The following is a 23,022-nucleotide window of genomic DNA, read 5'->3' as shown; positions in this document are numbered from 1 at the left end:
TGTAACCTGGCTGAACATACGGCAGTCTATCGCTAACCAACAAATTAGTAAAGTCATTATTCTCGTAAATATTTTGAAGACAAACACTTTTAGTCAGTTGTAACTCGCATGCCTTGCGGTGACGTGTACCTTTGCCAGTGAGCAAACTAGTTCGTAAGCTCAAAAATATAAATGTAATAATTACAGTAAATATTTGTCTGCAAAAAAAAAGCAATTCTATCCCATGAATATAAAATTAGCAATTGGAAAATTTGAAGTCCGACGGTAACTGAGCATGCAGTGCGTTCCAATGCTTTTATTATGAAACGAGGTTGAACCGGAAGTGTCAAGACGAGCGGAAACGCCATGATATCTGTGGTAGCATTAGCACGTGTGGCTGTTACATATAACATTTAGCCGGCGAACGTAATTCCATTTAATTATAATTTTACGTAGAAATGTGTAACTTTTGTAACGTTATTAGTAGTAAATAATACTTTCTGCGTCACATGTCAATTGGGGTCATATGGTTTGAAATTAGCTTGCGGCTTAGATAAAGTTTACAAACAGGACGTAAGTGTTTATATTAAATTAAGTGTTCTCAAGTATTATATGATTCCGAAGTTCTTAAATAACTGACGTTGTTATTATGAATGGCTAATGTGTGTGTCCAGGTTCTTTCGATTGTATGTACTGTAATCATGACAGATGCGTTCAGTGGCAGCTCGGCAAATGTAATACAACGTCAAGTTGACGTCCAAGAGACGAGGAGCACTCCTCTGGAAAAGATTGATGAGTTTTATCAAATCCAGAAAACCTGCGACTTCGTCTGTCGGAATCACTTTGGGAAGGTGGTGACGCCGAAACATCCGCCGCCATTCAAGCAGCAATTGCATGGTCAGCAATACGTGATATTGACATGAAGATATCACGTTGGGTTTCCTCCATATTTTAAAGGTCGCTCTTCAGTTTCCTGATGCACTTCTGCACGATTCGACTGCAGTTGCAGCTGAGATTGAAAGGATTACTCAAGCAAAGGTGTACATTCTAGGGGACACATCTTATGGCAGGTAAATGTCAGAATTACTCAAATGTATTCGTCTTAATAGCCTCCATTTGGGTTTTCTATTAGGTTTCTTTTGTTAGTTTATTATAATATGAGGTGCCACCAGTCCAGTTATGAGCGGTCGCTTTGTTGATAGATTTTTTTTTTTTTTTGGAATTGGGGCCAAAATCTGACATGAGCAACAAATGAGATGCCCTATTCAGTGTCTGTATAATTTCCCGTGCGGAATGATTGGTTTGGTCAGCTGCTGTGTGGATGAGGTGGCAGCAGAGCACGTTGGAGCCGACTGCATGGTGCACTACGGACGCGCCTGCCTGAGCCCATCCAAACGGCTGCCCCTCATGTACGTCTTTGAGAGAGCAAGCATAGACTTGGACAAGTGCAACTCGGCCTTCAGAGAACTGTACACTGACACGCAAACCCACATCCTCATCCTGTACGATGTCAAATACACTCATGCTATTGGTAAGCACACACGCAGATAACAGTACATTCATGGAAGACATGGGATCACAATGAGCTCACGAGTGCTTGTAAGTTCATGAATAGTTTAAATCAAATGCTTTGCAATGCTGTCACGACAGATAGTCACGGTAGATCAGAAGAGAAGATATTTGGTCACGCTGATGGTCAAACTGTAGTTTGTGTCAAGCAAAGGTTTTATACTGCAAGGATCCTTGGTCTATGATGGAGTTCTAGTCCTACGTCGGCAACGTAACCCGAATTTGTACGCAAGTCTGAATTTGCTGTAGTCTATCACTAACGCAGCAATAAAATCATATTTATAGTCAATATTTGTATAAAAATGAAACGGTTCTAGGCCGTATATAATAAAAATTAAAAACGGCAACCAAAAAAACAGTTCCTTACCTTTACTCCTTGGCATAAACTAGTTAATAGTGCAACCTTAGTAATCATGAAACGTCATAGTTTGAGACGCTTGATGGATGGATGGATTATGGAGTGTACTGTGATTAAAAAAAAAATTGTACTATTTGGATTAAAAAATAGTGGCAAACAATTATGTCATTACAAGAGAAAAAAGACATTCCAATGATTCAGTGGATATAAAAAGTCTACACTCCCCTGCTTAAATGGCAGGCTTTTGTGACAAAAAAAAGAGAAGATAAATAATTTCAAAAAAATTTTCCCCCCCACCATTAATGTGACCTGTAACCTGTACAACTCAGTTGGGGGAAAAAAATAATTTTGAGAGTGGGAGTAAAAATAAACAACTGAGTTAATGTGGTTGCACTAGTGTACACACCAGCTTATAGCTTGGGATCTGGCTGCGTTCAGAAATAAAAAAACATGAGTTTGAATGTCATTAGTTACTCTGCTGTCTCCAACCAGGTCACCATTGCAAATGAGAATCTGTTTAATTAATCTGTGGATTAATGACAGAAAAAAAAACGGTCCTCTGAATGAAGTTTAGCTGTTGGAGTTGTTTTTCCTGTTTTATGTTGGTCCAATTTTCTTCATATCACAAAAACCTATCATTTGAACAGGGTTGTGTAGACTTTTTATATCCACTGTGTAGATTAGGTCATCTGAAGCTCTTAGGTTTTTTTTTCATATAAAATAGTTTTTATGCCTGTCATAATGTTACATCATTATTTTAAAATAAAATAAAAATTCTCAATATTTCAACTATTTTCACTTTTTCATGGCCCAAATATTCCTTCATAGTAGAGAGAGTGAATAGTTTCTTAATTATCTTCACGCCTTCTTTTTTACACCATGTTGTTGGAAAGCACAATGACCTAAAATGTCCTTTTACATGATAAAGTAAGACAATTGGATTGAAGGTACAATGGAACCTCGGATCATGAACTTACCTTGTTCGGAGACTTGGCGAGCCGCAGCAATTTTTCTCCAAATGAATGAAAATAGAATTAATCCGTTCTCGCCCTAAATGCAGTGACTCTCCGCAAACTGAAGCAAATGTTTTTAGAATGGTGTGATGGAAAATTTGAACCTGAAAAGTGGTCGACTTTGTAAAAGGTTCATGATCGCTGCTCTAGTAACTGATAATTTTTTCCTTCAGATCATCTGGTGACACTGTTGTGTGAAGACTATCCAAATGTTGTTTCTTCACGACTTTTTGTGGAAGGCGAGCAGTGTTACAGCCATGGCCAGACTAAAAGAGAGCCTGATGCAGAGCAGCTTTGTATTCACTTTGGAAGGGAGCTGTGTCTGAAGAGCGGACTGAGCATCGAGGATTACGATGTGTTCTACGTCGGTCAAGATGGACCGACCTTGCGAAACTTCATGATGACGTGGAACCGCAGCTCCTTCTCCTCCTTCGACCCCGTGACATCGGCTGGGAGGGTGGAGTCGGCCGGTGTCAACCGCACGCTGATGAAGCGCTTCTACGCTATAGAGAGGGCTAAGGATGCCAACGTGGTGGGCATCTTGGTGGGCACTCTTGGCGTGGCCAACTACCTGTCAATAATCCAGCAGTTGAAAGAGACGATCCGCAGTGCGGGCAAGAAGAGTTACGTGTTCGCCATGGGGAAGCTGAACGTGCCCAAGCTTGCTAACTTTCTCGAAATAGACATTTTTGTTTTGATTTCGTGTCCGGAGAACACACTACTGGACTCCAGTGAGTTCTACCGACCAGTGGTGACACCGTTCGAGATGGAAGTGGCCTGCAACAGGAACCGCGAGTGGTCTGCGGAATACGTCACTGACTTTCGACATCTATTGCCAGGTATGAGTCCGTTTTGTATCCCTCAAAGCCTCAACTTTTGAGTCAGGGTGCTATATCTTAATGGCTACATTTGTCTTTGTGGTTATTGCAGTTACTGTATGTGTTTTTGGTTTCTAGGTGGACAAAATTATGTGCCTTTGGCAGAGGGGCAGAAGGAATGTGACGAGACGGATGTGTCTTTAATCACCGGAGCATTGAGGAGCCACAAGCTGGACTGCGATCATGCAAAGCCCTTGTGTGGCTCCTCACTTGTCCTAAGGAACCAGGCGCTGACTGTGGCCAACACCAACTCTGCCGGTACACAACATGAAACCACAAGAAGACGTGTTGATGGATATTCCTTTATTGTTGTAAACTTGCAGTAGAACGTGAAAGCACATTTCAAGTGTTTACTGTGTCTTTTCAGCATCGTTTTTAGCGACACGGAGCTGGCGCGGCTTGGAGCAGAAGTTGGGGGAGACATCCGTGGGGAAAGCTGTGGAGGGCAGGAGAGGCATCGCTATTGCCTATGAAGAAGAAGGAGCATAATAGCAACACGTATTATTTCTTTAATTACTGCAAATTATTAATATTTTGACACTTTTAAGGTTTTTTTAAAGAGGACATAATATGGAAAATTTACTGCATCCTTTAAGCATCTCACCACGTAAGTTTCAGTCAGTTGTGTATTTACATTTGCAAACATCATTGGCCAATCACAGGAACTTCCTCCACAAAGGATGCAGGAAAGATGCCAGTGTTTCCATTCAAATGTCCTTCAAACCAGTCCTGGTTAACTGCAGGGGGAAAAAACATTTCATCATGTCTGAAAAGTTCTCAGAAATATTATGTTTAAAGGGATAGTTTCTCACTTGTAGAGACGAGTGTGATTTTATCCCCCTGAATAAAACTGAGATCCTCGGGATTTGTTGACTCGTAGGAGTGAATTGCCACCAAAATGATGTCATTGTTCTGTTGCTTTACTTCAGTTCGCTAAACAAGAACACACTTATTTCATACTCAGTGATAAACTGAATTCCTCACATATGATCATCATGTATTTAGAATGTTTCATGATTATCCAGCATTAATTTACAGTGTATTCAGAGCATTTCACATAAAAACTATCAAATCGTTTTCACTTAGTTTTTTTTTATTTTTTATTTTTTATTGGCATTTGTTTTTACTTGTACTCACTTCTTGGGTAATACACCACAATGTGAGGTGCTTGCTCTGAGCACGACTCCAAACACTCTCCATGTCTGTGTCTTCATTCATGGCACTTGTTGAGTCTGATGTTAAACTACATTGAACACAAGTTTCCAGCTTAATCAAAGAAACTGCCAGAATAGTGTGTGTCATAATGTGCACCCTACCTCAACGTGACTGACGAGGAAGAGAGGTTCAGTTTTTTACTGATCTTTTCAATCAGTGTCGCGTAAGTGGAGCCACTTGCTAGAGACACTGCAAAGTTGAATGTGTAGTAAACTTTGACAATACACGTGTTGTCAGCAGGCTGAGTTTCCTACGGCGAGGACACAGCCATTTAGGAAAGTCAAAATATTTTTCTTATTTTCTGAATGCATACCTTCTGTTGTGAGTCTCCATTGCTGATGTTATCACGATCAAGACCTTGAGAAAATGTGATGCACAAGCAATTCTTCAATTTGTTTTCAATTACCAAACGGCATATAGTTTGTCAATTGTGTTTAAATAAATGTTTACCTTGTTTCCTTTCTGGCCTTGTTGGTGGTACCCGACTTGGAGGTTCTGATAATTCCTGTTTTCCAATAAGCAGACCAGACAACTGAGGATTAATAAATCAACACCGTGCAATCCAAAAAAAAAATGTTTAATGTATAATTAACATAGTCCTCACCTTATTCTGCTTGGCAGCTAAGGACATTTCCAAATGTTCCAAGTAATTATAAGGAACAAGTCCCTTCTGGATTTAAATCATAGTTAAAGTTAAAAATTAATAACATATGCATGTAGAGTTGAGGTACACATTCAACTACTGTGTGTGTGGTAGCAGTCTTACTCTTCCATTGAAGATGACCGAGGCCCAGTTGTCCGAACCTTTCTGCAGAACAAACACAATGTTGCCTGGGACAACGGCTAGCTCATCGCTGGTCTCAGGAATAAACTCATAGCGCACGATGTGAGGGTCTCCTTCCAAAGCCCTTTAAAAGAGTAGTCATCTTTAATGTCATCACAATGTACTTTGCATATGAGAAATGAATTATAAACACTTGTTTCATACAGAGGCCTGACTTTGCAATTTGACTTCTATTTGAATTTAAAAAAAAAAAAGAATACTATAAAACTAAAAACTGAGTTTCTTCGCTTCAATAATTAGTATTACAATGATATGTTTTCACATTTTTACCTCAGAACCTCAGGCTCCTTAGGACTTGAAGGTTCCTGCGCAATCTGTGTGCAGGAAATAGAAAAAGTCAATTCTGTATAAATTCGGAAATTTTAATGTTTGGAAGAAAACACAACACGGTGTGGAGAAAAAAAGGCAGAGCACATCACCATCAAAACCTCATCTCAACTGTGAAGTTTGGTGGAGGGGGCACCATGGTTTAATTTGGACTGCTTTGCTTCCTCATGACCTGGACAGATTCCTATTATCAGCGGAAAACTGAATTCCCTCAACATTTTGCAAGAAAACTGAAGGAGGTGACCCAGTCAAAGTCCTGACCTCAACCATCAGAAAACTGTCTTTATCTATTTCTGTGACTTAAATGAAGACCAGATTACATTTCAAGACCAATTTATGCAGAAATCAAAGTAATTCCTAAGTGTTCACATACTTTTTCTTCCATTCCATTTATTATACATTACCTGTGGCTGTAAAGGGGCAAATCCAGAGAACTGATCCTGGGGAACAACGGAGGCAACCACCTAAAAACAAACACACAAGATCAATTAAGCTTCAGTTTGATGATGTTGTTTTTAAAGGTTATAGAGGTTGTATTACCTTGGATTTTCCCAAGTAGTCCTTCTTCTCCAATTCAGCAACATAGTGTTTATTTGGTCTAAACAGCACAGTTGATGGGAACTCCACTACTTTAAAAACTTTCTGTTTCTGGTTGCGAACATAAAGCAATATTTAAAAGGATAATCTAATCTTTTTTCTTATTGCTGTTAAACAAGTAGAGGAAAATTTTTCATGGGCATGGCATTCAAACATAGTATGTATCCTAGCATTAAGTCCAAAAACAGAACAAACCAGGATAGACTGCATAGCTCTGTCGATGACATTGAGCTTAGTGTCCGTCTTGTATCCGAGGGCCTTCGTAAGGGTCTTCTGGGCGTTTTCCCACTGACCCATGTGAGCCTCCGCCAGGGCAATGTTGTGCAGAACCTAGCAGAAACAAACACCTCACTGAGCTATAAAACACACTCACATTGGGCCAGAACATGTAGACAAGTCAAAAATCAATCATGGCAAATAATAAAGAGGACAATGGAAAAACTAGTGACGGTGTGAATGTGAGTGCGAATGCTTGTCCGTGTCTATATGTGCCCTGCGACTGACTGGCGACCAGTTCAGGGTGTAGTCCGCCTTTTGCCCGAAGTCAGCTGGGATAGGCTCCAGCGCCCCGCGACCCTGAACAGGAGAAGCGGTGTTGAAAATGGGTGGATGGATGGATGCATATAGGTGGTGCATTGGATGTGTGGTCAGCACAACCGCCTCAAGGTTCTGAAGTTGGGGGTTTGAAACCGGACTCTGGCTATAGATAGGTTCCAGCTCACATGTGACCCCGATGTGTTTAAAGCGGTATTGAAAATGAATGGATCGTACTTCATACAGTTTTAATTGACATTTTTCATTTTAAAGGCAAAAGTATTTTCATTCAGTATTTAATGATCCAAAATGGCAGAAGTTAAGGATTAAGTTTATTTATTGCAAACTAACATATGAGTGGCACTTTCTTACCTCACATGCATGTAACTTGTATCTGAGACCAAGGACTTTGTAATCTATCAGCTGGTTGCCCCTTAGAGCCTTGAGGGCAAGATGGAAATCACCAACACTCTCCTCATACCTTGAACGCAACGCATTAGCTTGGTTATTGGTTAAAGGAAAATGAAAATGGAAAGCAATGTGTTGAAGTTATTGAGGTGACGAGCAGGCCTCACCTCTTCTTTTTATAAAAGGTGATTCCTCTTTGAAAGAAGGCGACGGCCAAGTGCTCATCCTTGCATATGCTGCAGTCAAAGGCCTTAGACAAACACAAATCACTTCCTTCAGTGCCAATGAGAAATGGTGAGCGCTACTTCTTCTTTCTCAGTGACTTGCACTTTCAGCCTATAGAATATCATAGCCTTCCTTTTCACATTAAACAACCCAGACCCAGTTTCTTGCTAAATAAATGTCAGATATGTTTTTGACAAAAGACGCACACTACCTTTTCAGCAGCATCCAGGTTTTCGTTCAGAAGCTGGAGACAACCGATGTTAAAACAAATTTTGGAGTTGGGTTCTTGGATGGCCAAGAAAATCCCCAGTGCCTCTGTCAAATCGTTTCTGTCCACACATGTTACAGCGTCGTCCCACTGACGAAGAGTGTCCAAAAAAGACATTGTTTGTCACAGGTTAGAGACTTGTGTGATGATCACACAGCAAATGAAGGAAGCTCCTCTGATTTGTACAACCAAGATCAGGAAGTGATGACATTCATGGTTGACACACAAAACTGCACCACGGCCTCTCTTGCCTAGTTGGAATCCTTGTAACTCTGAAACCAAGAAAACAGCATATTTGATTGGTCAATAATTTATATATATATATATATATATATATATATATATATATATATATAAGATAATAACTCACACATGTGGGGAATGACCAGTTGTATACATTGGTGAAAAAAATACGAAATGTACCTAATGTGGTAATCTGAGGGTTTTGGCCCTACGGCAGCAATATGGAAATTGGTAATCCGAGGGAAAAACGACAGAAAAATGCCACCGTAAAATACTTAAGAATCACTTTTACAACAGCAACAGCTACATTTTGTAATTTTGTGTTTTAGAACCACTATATTTTACAAAACAAGTGCATCTTTCTGTGCATGGATGATCACTTTGCTTGCAGAAAATGTCCTCCAATTCTGCAATGGCCCATACACTTTTAACTTTAAAATAAGAGCTTCCAGTAAATATCAAACACAGTAACATTATAACAAGACTTGGGTGGGACCCAGGTTAAATAAGTAAGATATTTAACACTATATTAGCAATAACTTTTAAATTTTACACTGAAAGTGCGTGTATGCGAGGTAGAAAATCTCTTATTTTGTAAGAAAAAAAACTCGTTTCCGTTATTCATCTGCTTCTATTTAGTAGCTAAACAAACATGGCTCTGCTTCATTATTAGATTACGGATTTTAATGGCACGTAAAGAGATGAATTGGCAGTATTATGCACAAATTAAGAGGCATCGTGCTAAATACAAAGCCGTAAATGGAGTTTGGATGCATTTATGGGTTTTGTTGTCGCTGTGGAGCCTTCTGTGAGCGTGTTTACACTTAGCTAGCCCTCCTGTGGGCTAATGTGAGCTAGCAAGATGGACCTTGGAACAATGTTGTACAACAATTTAAAAGATGTTACTTGGAGCACGACGGCCTTGCCGTTAGATCAACTTGTCAGTGCTTATAGGTTGCCTCAAATCGTCAAGCTGGACAACGGTCAGTCACTTTTTATTATTATAATTTTTTTTTGACGCTCCCAAGTGTTCCGAGCTAACTTTTTTTTTTTTTTTTTTTTTTTTTGCTAGCTACTAACTGCGATTTGTGTCTGTGCAATTGCAAAGTGTCTTCACGACGCTTTTAACTAATCGAGTTATCGTTTATATTGTGGAGGGATTATATACGTGTTTTTACCCTACAAATAAGGCGTTATTGCTGTGCAACGCGACAAATTTGTGGATGTCAGTGAGAGGTTATGTCTGTTTTTGACTGTTGATGACAGCTGCGGATGGATGACTTAATTACAGCACTGAGATTGCACACATTGTATTGCCCAGCCATGACAAATATGCAGGAAACGTTATGAAATTACCATTTTAGCTTATGATTATGCTTACAAAAGCATCACAATAAATTAGAACATTGTAGAAAACTACATTTACAGTTAAGTACTTCAATTTAAAAAGTGAAACTCGTATCGGTTCGTTAAACGCATAAAACGTAAAATTCAATTGTTTTGAGATGGTGAATTATAGGTTTTTGTTAGCTGTAAAATATAATCCTCAAAATTGTAAATTTATGCCTGATTCATTCTTAGGTTTGGTTGTAAATTATATTAAAAAAAAGAAATCAGTGATTCTTTTGCATACCAGTAGAGGGAGTCTGTGTAGGACTTTGAGAATAACGTTTAATGCATTGATAATTCTGATACACCTGTATAGGTAAAACGAAAGGTTGTGTGTTGTATTTTGGGTATTACAAAAGTATTAAGATGAAGGTTAACAGCGCTGATGAGTTTGGGCAAGTCATTCAAGATGTGGCTACCATGATGATGCATTTTTTAAATATTTCCTTATGCAGTGACCACTAGATTTCTCTCCACAATTCCATCTGTCCATTTTCTAGAATGCCTATTACACTCACTAGGGTTGCAGCGGGTGAGCTGGAGCCTATCCCAGCTGACATTTAGAGAGACTAGACTGGTCGCCAGCCATTTGGAGGCACATATAGACAAACCTTTCAGAATCGCACCTAAGGAAAATTTTAGTCTTCAGTTAACTTAAGAAGCATGTTTTTGGAATGTGGGAGGAAGCCAGAGTACCTGAAGAAAACCCACACAAGCACTGGGAGAACGTGCAAATTTGCATGCCAAATGACTGTTTTGTTTGTCACTTGTCATGATCATTGCAGTGAGAGGCATTATCTTGGACAGCAGTTGGTCCCTGGGAGTGAATAACTCATTTATTTTCATATTTCAGGTCAGTTGGTCGAAGGCCTTCGAGACAATGACTACCTCTTGATTCATTCCTGTCGTCAGTGGACAACCATTACTGCTCACAGTCTTGAGGAAGGACACTACGTGATTGGACCTAAAATAGAAATCCCTGTTCACTATGAAGGTAAGATGTATTCAAGCAAGATACACACAATCCAGTTTGTCAACATCTGAAAGAGGAACTCAAGCCAGATTTTATTTAGTTTTTTAAGAATATGTTGTGCATGTACCCCCAGTAGTCTAAACACGATAACGATATTCTGATTAATATTGCATTCGTGGAATAAGAATTAAAACAGCTTAATTAATAAATTTTCATCAAAATCTCATTGCTTGCTTGAGAATAGTGTAAATAGCACTTTTTTTTCTCCACTGCAGGCCAGTTTAAGCTGCTGGAACAGGACCGAGATGTCAAGGAGCCGGTGCAATACTTCAACAGTGTAGAAGAAGTGGCCAAAGCGTTTCCTGAAAGGGTATACGTCATGGAAGAAATCACTTTCAATGTTAAGGTATTGCTAATATTTCAAACAGGCCACATTTTATGGCAGTCTTGGTCATTTACTTTTTTTTTTTTTTAAATAAAGTGATCAATAGTTTTATTCTCATTAGTTTAAAGAAATTATTTGATTGTATGGAATGATTAAGGTTTAGGGTGTGTGAAAGGAATGAAAGCAAGCACGTTTCAGGCTCTCAAGCATGAAGTCGCTCTTGATGGCCAGCACACGCTTACTCAAAGCCACACCAGTGAGCGAAGTTTTGCACAGTAAATCAGTGCAATTAGTAGTGAAAGTGGAATAATTTCCGGCCCAAATCCAGTATATACACCCACCCTACATATCTAAAAAATTCTAAAATAGTCACACTGCTGCTTTTATTCTCACCCATGTCCTCTCTCTTGAGCGTCCCAGTTCTTCTTTAACTATCTGGTGGAATTTTGGTGGTGTTGTTCGGTTTAATTCATTGATAGTTTTTTTTCACATGCGTTTGAGAGGTTCTTTTTTGTTGGCGGTTAATCAGTCAGTTTTTGCTTCGCTCCCGATGTGTGTACTTATAGCCTATATAGTATTTACTGTTACAATTTGCCAGTGTTCCCTAACATTTATTGTGTGTGAATGCCAAAAGATGAGTTTAATGACCTATTACTGTTTGTGTAAAGTGCTAGTGCGCATATATGTGTGGTGTCACATCAGTTTGTGCTAGCTCTTTATATAGGCTAGTATACTCGCTAATACTATTGATAAGTCTCATGTGATGGTACTTAATAGTCATTTATGGAACATGGGTTCATGCTAGAAATATGGCCTCCAAGCTTGATGATCTCTCTGTGCTTTCCTGGCATCTACACCCAAATACAGCGTCAATTATTGGCAGATTTAAATTTTTGCAGCAGGGCTCGGTTCCCATCACTCACAAATAGCGGGAGTTTACTGGACTGTATGTTGGGAACAACTGTAGGGCTATATGTGTGCCTTTAAGGGGTGTGGGCTAGTGAATACATAAGGAACTTATCTGGTAAGTGTGTGTGTGAGCATCTGGGTGTCAGAATTGGCCTAGTGTATCTCATTTTGTGTCCTGTTCAATAAACAACAGAAAGTGAATCGACCAGTAAAGTTGATGTGACTGTTGGATGGAAATACAATTTGTAAAGGTTGTGCTTTCATTTCTTGTAGATGGCTTCAGGAGAATGCAATGAAGATACTGAAGTTTACAATATAACACTAAGCACTGGCGATGAATTGACATTAATGGGCCAGGCCGAGATCCTCTATGCTAAGACCTCCAAAGAAAAATCCAGATTCAACACCATTTTTAAGAAGATCGGCAGGCTAAACTCCATCACTAAGATGGGTCGAGGCAAGATGCCCTGCTTGATCTGCATGAACCACCGCACCAATGAGAGCATCAGCTTACCTTTCCAATGCAAAGGCCGTTTCAGCACGTGCAGTCCGCTGGAGCTTCAGATGCAGGACGGCGAGCACACCATCAGGAACATCGTCGAGAAAACGCGTCTGCCGGTCAATGTCACGGTGCCCAGCGGTCCGCCCCGCAACCAGCACGACCTCCACCTCATTCGGGAGGGCCATCGCTACAAACTGGTCAACATTCAGACCAAGACGGTGGTTGTGTGCTGCGTACTGCAAAGCAGCAAAATAATCCCTATCCATTTCCCTTTCCACACGGCTCTGCCTCGATTTATTATTCCGGAGGAGCTGCTGCAAGGCGAGTTATGGCTGGAGACCATGGTGCATCGCTGGTTCTCTTTCTGTCAGGAGCAGTTTGACATTGACGACTACTCTCGCGCTGTCCGGGATGTGCGGACGGACTGGAACGACGAGGGGAAGAGCCCTAAGAAGCAGAGCAGCGGGAACGGCAACTGCTGCGGTGGCGGAACCTCCAACGGGTGTCCCAACAGCATGCAGATCCCCAGCTCTTTAACGTACGCCCGTGATGAACTGACACAGTCCTTCCACCGGCTCTCTGTGTGCGTTTATGGCAGCAACTTGCACAGCAACAGTGAGGTCAACTTGCAGGGATGCGTGAGCCTCTGCGGCGATTGGGCTCTTTTGCCCTCCGACAGCATTCCAACAGACTCGGCGGAAAACGAAAACTTTTCCGCAGAAATGTTTGACTGCCCCAACGCGCAGGCGTCACTCGTCAAGACTGACGTTCCCTATGAGGAGCTGTGGTTGAACGACTTAAAAAGCCAGATCCCCAAGTCATCTTTAACTGAGGGCGTTCAAGCTCTTAATAACGGTTGCGTTACGACAACAACAACCCCGTCTTGCCCGCTCACATGCCCCCTTGGCTCAATTACCATTCCTGATGTGGCTCTCACTCCACCGCCGGTCCCGCCCAAATCTGAAGCTGTGAGTATCACTGTTTCTGACATTTTGGCTAGTTGTGCTGCCAAGTTCTACACCATGTAATACTTTTCTAGGTGAAAGAAGAATGCCGCCTATTGAACGCCCCGCCGATTCCTCCGCGTAGTTTGAAACAGATGCCGACGGTACCGATGCTGTCGAAGCCTCTGCAGCAAGAGACCCGCTCGCCAAGTCCAACCCTTTCCTATTACTCCTCTGGCCTCCACAGCATGTAAGAAGTCACAATATTATACATACACATTAAATGCTGTTTTTTCTAATAAGATATAGTACTCACAAAAAATTAGGTAAATTAACCTTCATTTCAGGATAAACCTAAAATGCACTATAATCTTAACAGGTTAACTTAATTTGACCTCCTCTAAACTTTTGACTGCACATATCCATCCCAGTGTTCAATGTTTCAACCGTACTACAGGGTACATGTGCAACTAACTTCCGCATTCGGCAAAACAGGTCAAAGCACTTTCTTCCGGCACGCGTAAATGGTGGAACGCTATAGCAGGAGACGGGGAGAAAGCACCTGTAGGAACTTTAAACATCTACTGTCTTTTGTTTTACACAAGATGTCTTCAAGAGTTATCAAAGATGACAATAGCTGATATTTAGCTTTTGTCTGTTTACATATATATCATAGTGTAAAAAGGCATTTATTTTTCTTTGTCAGCTCATCAATTCAGGCAGTGAATTCAATTGTCAAATCTATACAGTGGATTTAATTTCTAAACAAATGTTTGCATACAGGGTAACCTTGCTTATAAATGGCATGCAATGAACTAGTTTGCGCATCAGTGTTCCCTCATCAAAATTGGAGAAGGTACTGTAATGCCCTCGCATGTGGGCAAGGAGAGCTATCCATTTTGCATGAATATCTGCGTATGACAAAAATTTTTTTTACTATTAGGACCTGACCAATATGAATTTTTTTTAGGCTGAGTCTGATATTTGGTAGAATAAAATATCAATCATCAATAAATCGGCTGATTTAAAAAACACAATTACAAAAAATTGTATATAATTATATATATATATATATATATTATATTGAATAAAATAACTTTTTTGGGGTCACTTAACACAACAATTATGATATGAATTGAAGGCAAAACACTTGACTGTTTTACAATACTTTTTGTTGAACTTTACAACAGAGTTAAAAATGGGACAAAATCGGCCAATTTTTAAAATGTTTATTTACTTATTTTTTAACCCCCCCCCCCCCCCCGTTCCTAAATGCTTGTTTGAATGTCATTACCAGTTCAGGGTGTACCCCGCCTACTGCCCAAAGTTAGCTGGGATAGGCTCAAGCACGCCCACGACCCTAGTGAGGTTAAGCAAAACGGAAATTGGATGGATGAACGCCATTATCTTTGTCTCACGTTGTACAGTGTTTAAAAAAAAAAAAATAGAACAGCAAAAAAATTTATGATTTGAAAAGGGCTATAATATCTGGCTGATTAATCGGTCCGGCCCTACTTTATAGTTACGCTTGAATATTACACCTTTCTATTAAATTACCCTAAATTCCTAGTTAATTCCTATTAGTTGCCATAAATTCTTATGAACAGTTTCCATTTTGAAATATTTATATTTCCACCTTAAAATCCTATGAAATTTTCTGGAAACATTCCCTAAATTTTCCACCCCTTTGCAACCTGAATTGTGATATGAAATTCATCTTTTATGTTGAGGTCTGCATGTCGATATGTCTAATCTCTTCCCCCCCATCAGTAGTGGAAAATGCAAACAAGAGGCGTCTGATGTGCAAGAGAAAAGCAGCGTGTGCTACCCGTGTAACTGGACCTGTCCCGCCAGCGGCGAGCCAGGTGTCGCGTTGCCGAGCAGTAGCTTGCCGACCGACGGGATGTCCTCCCGGTTGTCTTGGCCCAACAACTTCAGCGGAGGAGATTGTCGCGCTTTAGATGACTTTCTGCCCCCCGGCTGCCGCAGCTATTACAGTTACCCAAGAAATAGGTCCACGAGCAACCCCAAAACTTGTAGCCTCGCCGACTTTGACGACCGAGAGCACCCGCACAGCTGTGAAAGCCTCAGGTTGCGGAACGAGTCTCGAAGTAAGTCCTGCACCAAAACTTCCAGTTACAATTCGGAAATGTACAGAGACAAACCGATAGACGGATGCGACGCCAAGCAGAGCCTCTCATGCCCCATCTTACCTCCAAGAACAGCAAAGTCAAACAGCATGAAGAAGAATTCAGAGTTAGCATCTGAATCAGCTTGTGATGGTCAGCAGGACAGCTCAACTTGCTGCCTCGTTACGCAACAAGAACAGGAAACACAAAGCCAGAGTTCCATCTCAAGCAGAGAATCTCCAGGCGCGATATCGGGGTCTCCCTCAGCACAGTGGCAGCCCCCGCCCAACCTGGCCGGCCTCTCCATAGAACAGGTGTCCAAATCCCTGCGATTTATCGGTCTGACCGACGACATCACGGCTCTCTTTATTTCCGAGAAGATCGACGGGAACTTGTTACTACAGCTCACCGAAGAGATTCTCTATGAGGACTTCCAGCTGAGCAAACTGCAAGTGAAGAAACTCATGCAGTTCATTAACGGATGGAGACCGAAGATATGACTGGAACGGAGACCGCCTTGGGTGAACTATACGCTATGCACCCCTCAGCCACAATGTGACCTTATTTCCAAGTCAGCACATTGTGGCGGGACCCTTCCTATCACCATTTAAATCTGTGACTGCTATTTGCAAACCAGATGGAATTATTTAGCACTTTTGATTGGGCCATTTTTCATGTCAGCAATGATTTTTCTTTTTGCCTCTAGCATTCATGCCAACAAATGTATATATATAAAAAAATGGAGGGGGTGGGGGCAGTCATTGATGTGACTGGCACAGGGAACATGAGGATCTGCTAAAAAAACTAAATATACGGGACTGCTATAGTTTATAACACATTTGGAGCTATCTAGGTATAGTGTATTGAGCTTACAAGTTCTCGGTATCAAAACCAAACTCCAGAACAGCTTGCGGGGTACACCTATTTTTACCATCTGGACAGATTTTTCAAATGTGAGATCCCACACGTGACAAGGAAAAAAAATTTGTTCTTACTGCTCTTATATTGTGTGGTGTACTCCAAAGGACCAACACAGCACACCACACCCATTACGATATCTCCACTGACAATTGGTAGTCTCTTCCTCAAACCATAAGTCTGGTGTAGTACCAAAGCTGACCTGTGGGAGGCAGAATAGTGCTACAGGGCATCGGACTGCCACAAAATTCAAAGACAAAAGAGTAGTCGTCGTACAGTGAACTGACCCACTCGCAACAGGTTAAAATCTGCAATAAAGAGTAGTTTACCCCTCCCACACACTTTAAACACACTTAAATGAATTGAGACACTTTAAAAAAAAAAAAAAAAAAAAAAAAGTATTCCCTCGCACTTGATCTCACTCTCAGAACTCTCCAAATAAGAAGTAAAGCGTGCTTGCTTCAAGCTGCTTGTCTCTCTTAGTTGATGTCTACTGTAAAACAAATTTGGCCTAATTAACTTTCAGCCAATACACTACCATCTTATTTGATTGAATGTACCCACCTTCCTGTCACTAGAGCCCAACATGAAATGTCCATAATGGGGTTACCACATAATGCTTTGCTTAACAGTGTTTGTATTGCAGCTATGAGAACCACATACTGTTCTTTTAATCGGGCATACCGTCTGTCTTGCCATATTGTAAATGTATTACGGTGTAATAGATTAAGGGGTGGTTGATGATGGAGTTCTCTTGCCACTGCAGCAGCATAACCTGAATTTGTATCCAAGTTGGAACATCGCGAACTATTGTTAGCAGTAACAAGGTCAGAGTTGCAGTATGGAAACAGCATTTATTCAATATCCTTGATAGTCAATTTAAGGTCTATGTTTTAGTAGGCCCTTTGTCCTCACTAGACAACTACTGCGCTGAATTATCTTACTAGTAAGGACAAAGAGCGTACTAGTACATGGACCTTAAACTGGATATCGAATATGTGCTCTAAATGCCGTTAGGGCTGGTCAGTAAAACAAAATCTAAACACTAAAATTTCAGATTGTTTTCCACAAAAGTCAGGTTTGTGATTGTATTCGATTTCTCCCTTCCCCGGTATTTACTTTATTCCTCCTGATACCAAACAAGCTCTGAAATCTTTTTCAGTTTATTTTCCCGATCATCAACCTCCACAAAAATATTTTTTTTTCTTCCCCAAAAGTTAAAACTAATAAGTGAAGCGCCCAACAATTAAAAAGAAAGATCCAGATGGCTATCAGTGAAGTTCAACAGGTTCTCGTCTACGCTGCCATCTAACTGTGCCTTTTGTTAACAAACATAGTCATTGACTAATCTATCTTCTGTAGCTAACATCTAAAGAGTACCAAAAGTAAATACGCAGTATGCACTTTTATTGCCGTTACAGAACGTGTAAACAACGTTAAATTATCCGAAGAGGGAATGCACTTCGTCTTTTTTTTTTTTTTTTAATCAACTAAAATGATATGTCGTCGGCCTCGTTGGATTAAGTGTCCTGTGATGAAAAGAAAGGACATTTCATTTTGGTAAAACAATTTTCCTAAATCATTTGGGATGAGAACACGACCATTAATATTGATGGGCTTATTTTGTAAAAAGGAGTATTACATCTACAGTAAAGTTACAAGCAAAAAGTCGATGGGAGAATGTATTATTTTAAAGAAAAAAAGTCATTGAGAACAAAGTTATACTTTTTCAAGTTTAAAAAAAAAACAAAAAAAAAAACGTATAAGCAAGTGCATCTCAATAAATTAGAATAGCGTCGAGAGCTTCACCTATTTCAGTAGTGCAATACAAAAAGTGAAATATTTCATGATTTGATTTTTAATATATTTAATGAGCAAATATGAGTACTGAACTAAAGAATGAACTTTTCCACCATATCCTAATTTACTAAACTGTACCTGTAGTTCTTGGCACCAAAGCAATACTTTTATATTAGAGATGGCTTTGGGCTGAACACAAAACAGCAAAAAAGTGTGTTTTTCAACAAACAACAAAGGTTATAAAAATAAAACTTTGTAATAGTGAATATGCAGGGAAACACTGCATTAAGACTTTTTTCTTGCAATATCACAACATTGTTGCCTCCAAATCATGAATTTGTATTAGGATTTTATTTTCAAAAAACTCTGTAGAATTAATTTTATTTTTTTGTTCCCATCATAATTTGACTTAATTCATTTTTTGTTTGTGTTTTTAGCGTAGTACTTGTGGATTTTTTTTCTATTCTCATCTCTGCATGTGATGGTTGTGCTCTGATCAAATAATGATTCGTATCGGTACCACACTTTTGTTTCTTCTTTCAGCTTTAAATTAAGAGTATAATGTACTTATGCAGTTATTTTCCTCCTCGAATAGAAAAACTATCCAGCATTGTATTAGTCAGACCCATGAGGAATGAAGGTACCTCAACATTTACACTAGATCTGCTTCTTTGTTTCTCCTGAAGTGTTACATGCTTATTTTGACTTTTCTTATCTGCAAATGTTTTTTTAAGTGATTAATAATGCAAGATATTTTTTTTTAAAGGTAAAAAAGCTCGTTAATTTTTTTTAAACAAAAAATTGCGTGAGTTTGCATTGTTTGTAACTTACTGCGATAAATGGGTTGTGCAGCCACACGTTTGTAAAATAAAGAGAATCTAGCAGCCTCAGTCACATGATGGGATTAAACATCAATAATAAACCAGTTAAATTTATATGTTTCCCGATATCTTTAATCACAGTATCTTTACTTTTAAAGGAGAATTGATTTGTGACAAAGTGGTGATTATTCCGTGCAAGTACAGAAAGCTGTTGAAGTGTTTTTTTCGATAGCCTTGATATCCAGCTTCAGGTCCATGTATTAGTACGCTCTTTGTCCTCACTAGTAAAACAATTCAGTGCACTAATATTAGTACTAGTAGCGCACAGATGTCAATTAGTGCACAGTTTTGCCTCACTGATAACAGTTGTCCTACTTGTATGCCAAAGTCATCCTACTGATGTGCAGATGTCATTCAGTGGTGGAAAGAAAAAAAACAAAAAACGTTACTAGTGCGCTTAAAGGTTTCAGGACAGATCATACTAGTACGTGGACCTTAAGATGGACGTCAAGGATATCGAATAAATGCTCAAATGGCTTTCCATAATGCAAGTCATCACATGAAGGAACAAGAAAAGAATACGATTACACATTGGCTTCACCATTTGTATCATTAGTACAAATGTCAATGCCAAAGAAATTTTACCCAAATGTGTCATTTTACTTGAAGAACTGATGTATGTATGAACTCAACTCTGTGCAGGAGGAGGGAAATAACAGGGTTTAATTACATTTTGGAAAAGTATCGGTGGAATATTACTGAAGCCTTCAGTTGTCTTTCAACATACTTTGTTTAGCTATTGTTGATTGTATAACCTATTAAATGAATTAACGGTACTATATCAGTGTTCTGTTTAAATCATTTAGCGGTCTGAATGTATGATAACAATATGCACCACATCTGCTACACCAGCACTCTCATAAGTCCGTTTTTATTGACGCTGTCAAAGAAGTGTTTAGTTTTTGGTGTCTGGTTATGTGTCACATCATGGAAAGAGTGAGCTGGCAGTGGAAACTTGTACATTATGTTACAATAAACTGTGGATTTAAAGTCTACGCACCTGTTCAAATGCCAGGCTTTTGTGATTTAAAAAAAAAAAAAAGCCAAGATAAATAATTCCAAAACCTTTTCCAGCATTGTGACCTGTACAATGTACAACTCAATTGATTGCTCAATTGACCTGTACAACTCAATTGATTTCAATTTTCAAGGTATTTAATATACCATAAAGCACGGTGAAGACAATCGTCATCAAGTGGTGAAAATATGGCACAAAAGTGACATTACATAGTTTCTCAGTTTAGGCGGTTTGTGTTTAGCACCACTTATCTAAATATTTATGCATTGTTGGTAACTAGAAATGCTGCATGCCAAGTGATTCACAAATTAAGTGACTGATGTGTGAATAAAAAAACTTTTTGTGTCAGAGGTTGTGTCTCGACGTGCGCTACAGAAAAGGAAAAGATTTAATAGAAGATGGCTGCCTAAAGTTGGTCCAAGTCAAAGCGAGAAACCTCTCGATTTTGAATGAAAAACGTAAGGACATTGTAAAGTAACAACCATTCTAAAGTCAAATGTTCCAAACTTCTTAACATTTATTTGTAATTACCAATACAACAATACCAACAATTTAAGCAAACACTTATCACATTACGTAAAGTGTGCATATTATGAAAAATGTACTTTTTGATGGGTTGTACACTTATGGAGGCTACTACATCAAGGTATGCAAAGCTGCAGGCTTAGTCCAGATGTGTGTGTGTTTGATGATGTCATAATTAAAAGAAAAAAGGGGTCGGAAAAGTCGCTGAATTGGCTGCAGAGGTAAAGCTACTGCTAATGCATTTTGAATGAGAGTTGTCTTTTTCCACCATTAGACTTGCTGGCACATTTAGTTGCGTTAGCAGTTTGGGTAACCGCACCCGCCAAACCTGTTCGCAATCAAACGCAACATGAGTCATCACAACCACGGCTCCCAGCCCACCCACGTTCTCCCAAGCACATTTGAGTCCGTGGCTTGGTCGAGTAGACAGTCCACCTGCTTCTCCACGGACAGACCCGCGGACGGTTCCCTTGCGCGGATGTTATGCTCAGGCGTCCCCAGGGCGACCGACTGCATCCCCTGGAAGGCCGGGTCCTTCTCGAAGCCCAGCTTTAGCTCCTCACTGTCAACAAGGAAACATCTGATCACACCGGAGTACGAGGAGAACGTACATGACAAGCAGTATATTACTTAATTGAACTTTTAAGCAATTTGAAAAATTAACTAACATTCATATTTCCATTCGTGACCCTGCCACACTAACAAATTGTAATTAGCCTATTGCACATTACGACGAGCCAAAAGTCACAACAACACCTGTAGAGTTGTATGTGTACTTTACAGGGGCGTGGCCTAGTGAGTGACATCAGGGCCTGAAGCCGGTTGACCCAACTTGGCCGCTAAGCCAGTATGTGGGCGTCTGGGTGTGTTTTTTGGCAAACTGTAGCTCCTTGCTAGTGTTTCCATTTTGTATTTGTACCTTTGACTGTTTGTCCCGTCCAGTGAACTGCCAAAAGGGCATCAGCCGCTAAATATTTATATTTCATCTCTATATCACGTTTTTTCACCTATTGCCTCCCGTGATAAGCGGGGGTTCATTGTACCTCATTAACAAGTTATGATTTAATGATCATACCTGGTTATAGTGGCAGGATTTGCACCCTCCAGTTTTCGTCTGGCAAAGTTCACCTTCTGCAAAGGATACCAGTTGATTTCGTTGGTATCCTACGCTCTTTGTCCACGTACCTCCCTTCTTCAGTTGCTTTATTTCAAAGTTCTGTGCGAGGGCAAAATGTGTGGATTGCAGTGATTTAAAAAAAAAAAAACCACAACAACAAAAAAACAAGTTGACAAGACAAATGACAGTGTTTTGGACCGCGTGCGCACCTTCCAGTCCAGCGATGGTTCCTTGACGAACACATCCATTGTGTTTAGCAGCAGGTCCGGTTCGTTCCTGTACGCTCGGAGGGAGTGCGCCATGACACTCTGGATCAAACCGGACTCCTTCACGGGTTGCATTAGATTGACAAACTGTCTGGTCAGTCGGAAAGGCATGAGCTCGGGGACCGAAAGGAACTGGGAGGAAAAACCACCACATTGAAGTTTAATTAACACTAGATGAGCATCCTGCATCCCTTTTGCAGTAGTTAGTGCAATTTGAGGTACAATCATGAAATTTCATTTTGGTTGTTCTACCTGCGTGGCTGAGCCAAATGCATGACCAAAGTCGATGCCAATCATGCCTCCCGTTTCCGTGTTGATCATGAAGTTGGAGCTATGACGGTCCCCAATGCCTAGCAGCCAATGGCTGACGCACAGTAACGCATGCGAGCTGATGAAGTGGGAGCGCAGGGAAAGAAAGGCTTCAGGACTGTTGCACATCTTAAGGAAAGCTCTCCTAGAAATGGAAAAAGAGATCAGATATTTGACGTCAGATGTCCTCCTCAGCGATCAATCCGGAGATCTCACTTACTTGAGGAGATCAGCGGGCACTTGCTGCGAAACGTTGGAAAAGTTGCTGATAGCATCAGCGCGTTTTGCTCTCCTGCCAAATATTAAACACTACTGTGGTGAGGCACAATGCTTTGAAATAATATACAGATGATAAACTGCATTACAGCAGTTTATGAATGAGCATAGGCTCAGGAGACGTACATGTAAGCTGCAGCATACAGTGTTACCCCAGACTCTTCTGATTTTCGAGAAAAAGTGGACAGCCACTTATTGTAGATGTCACGAGACCTGAAAAGCA

General features: G+C 40.2%; 4 protein-coding genes across 6 annotated transcripts in view; 2 read left to right on the top strand and 2 right to left on the bottom strand.

Moving 5' to 3' along the window:
- Window positions 1-337: 337 nt before the first annotated feature.
- dph2 (diphthamide biosynthesis 2) lies at window positions 338-5,487 on the top strand. Of its 2 annotated transcripts, XM_061666538.1 has the most exons (7): window positions 338-552; window positions 654-830; window positions 937-1,049; window positions 1,290-1,510; window positions 3,093-3,758; window positions 3,876-4,055; window positions 4,165-5,487. In XM_061666538.1, the coding sequence occupies exons 2-7, from the start codon at window positions 681-683 to the stop codon at window positions 4,284-4,286; spliced, it is 1,452 nt and encodes a 483-aa protein (XP_061522522.1). In that variant the 5' UTR covers window positions 338-552; window positions 654-680; the 3' UTR covers window positions 4,287-5,487. The 2 variants fall into 2 exon arrangements, with proteins under 2 accessions (XP_061522522.1, XP_061522521.1); XM_061666537.1 differs by having other exon boundaries at window positions 338-830.
- Window positions 4,094-8,403, bottom strand: ncf2 (neutrophil cytosolic factor 2). 2 transcript variants are annotated; one of them, XM_061666539.1, is made up of 16 exons: window positions 8,159-8,403; window positions 7,890-7,972; window positions 7,687-7,795; window positions 6,976-7,110; window positions 6,724-6,831; window positions 6,588-6,647; window positions 6,127-6,170; window positions 5,779-5,920; window positions 5,617-5,682; window positions 5,463-5,517; window positions 5,326-5,369; window positions 5,114-5,262; window positions 4,935-5,040; window positions 4,610-4,730; window positions 4,402-4,534; window positions 4,094-4,264 (listed from the first exon to the last, which is right to left on the bottom strand). In XM_061666539.1, the coding sequence occupies exons 1-15, from the start codon at window positions 8,330-8,332 to the stop codon at window positions 4,443-4,445; spliced, it is 1,488 nt and encodes a 495-aa protein (XP_061522523.1). In that variant the 5' UTR covers window positions 8,333-8,403; the 3' UTR covers window positions 4,094-4,264; window positions 4,402-4,442. The 2 variants fall into 2 exon arrangements, with proteins under 2 accessions (XP_061522523.1, XP_061522524.1); XM_061666540.1 differs by having other exon boundaries at window positions 4,432-4,534.
- Window positions 8,404-9,089: 686 nt separating this feature from the next.
- On the top strand, window positions 9,090-20,847 carry garem (GRB2 associated, regulator of MAPK1). Its single transcript, XM_061667087.1, has 6 exons — window positions 9,090-9,441; window positions 10,701-10,841; window positions 11,096-11,226; window positions 12,388-13,584; window positions 13,656-13,810; window positions 15,331-20,847. Exons 1-6 carry the CDS (start codon window positions 9,321-9,323, stop codon window positions 16,187-16,189), a joined length of 2,604 nt encoding a protein of 867 aa, XP_061523071.1. The 5' UTR covers window positions 9,090-9,320; the 3' UTR covers window positions 16,190-20,847.
- The window catches only part of prkdc (protein kinase, DNA-activated, catalytic subunit), a 37,075-nt gene continuing 34,858 nt past the window's right edge, over window positions 20,806-23,022 (bottom strand). The window contains 7 exon segments of the mRNA XM_061667086.1: window positions 20,806-21,393; window positions 21,907-21,995; window positions 21,997-22,047; window positions 22,158-22,346; window positions 22,467-22,668; window positions 22,744-22,815; window positions 22,926-23,012. Coding sequence (XP_061523070.1) covers window positions 21,189-21,393; window positions 21,907-21,995; window positions 21,997-22,047; window positions 22,158-22,346; window positions 22,467-22,668; window positions 22,744-22,815; window positions 22,926-23,012 — 895 coding nt within the window. The 3' untranslated portion in view covers window positions 20,806-21,188.

The sequence above is a fragment of the Phycodurus eques genome, chromosome 21 (assembly GCF_024500275.1).
Source record: "Phycodurus eques isolate BA_2022a chromosome 21, UOR_Pequ_1.1, whole genome shotgun sequence".
NCBI classification, from domain to species: domain Eukaryota; kingdom Metazoa; phylum Chordata; class Actinopteri; order Syngnathiformes; family Syngnathidae; genus Phycodurus; species Phycodurus eques.
The sequence above is the reverse complement of the archived record's forward strand: the minus strand, read 5'-3'. Positions and strand labels throughout refer to the sequence as shown.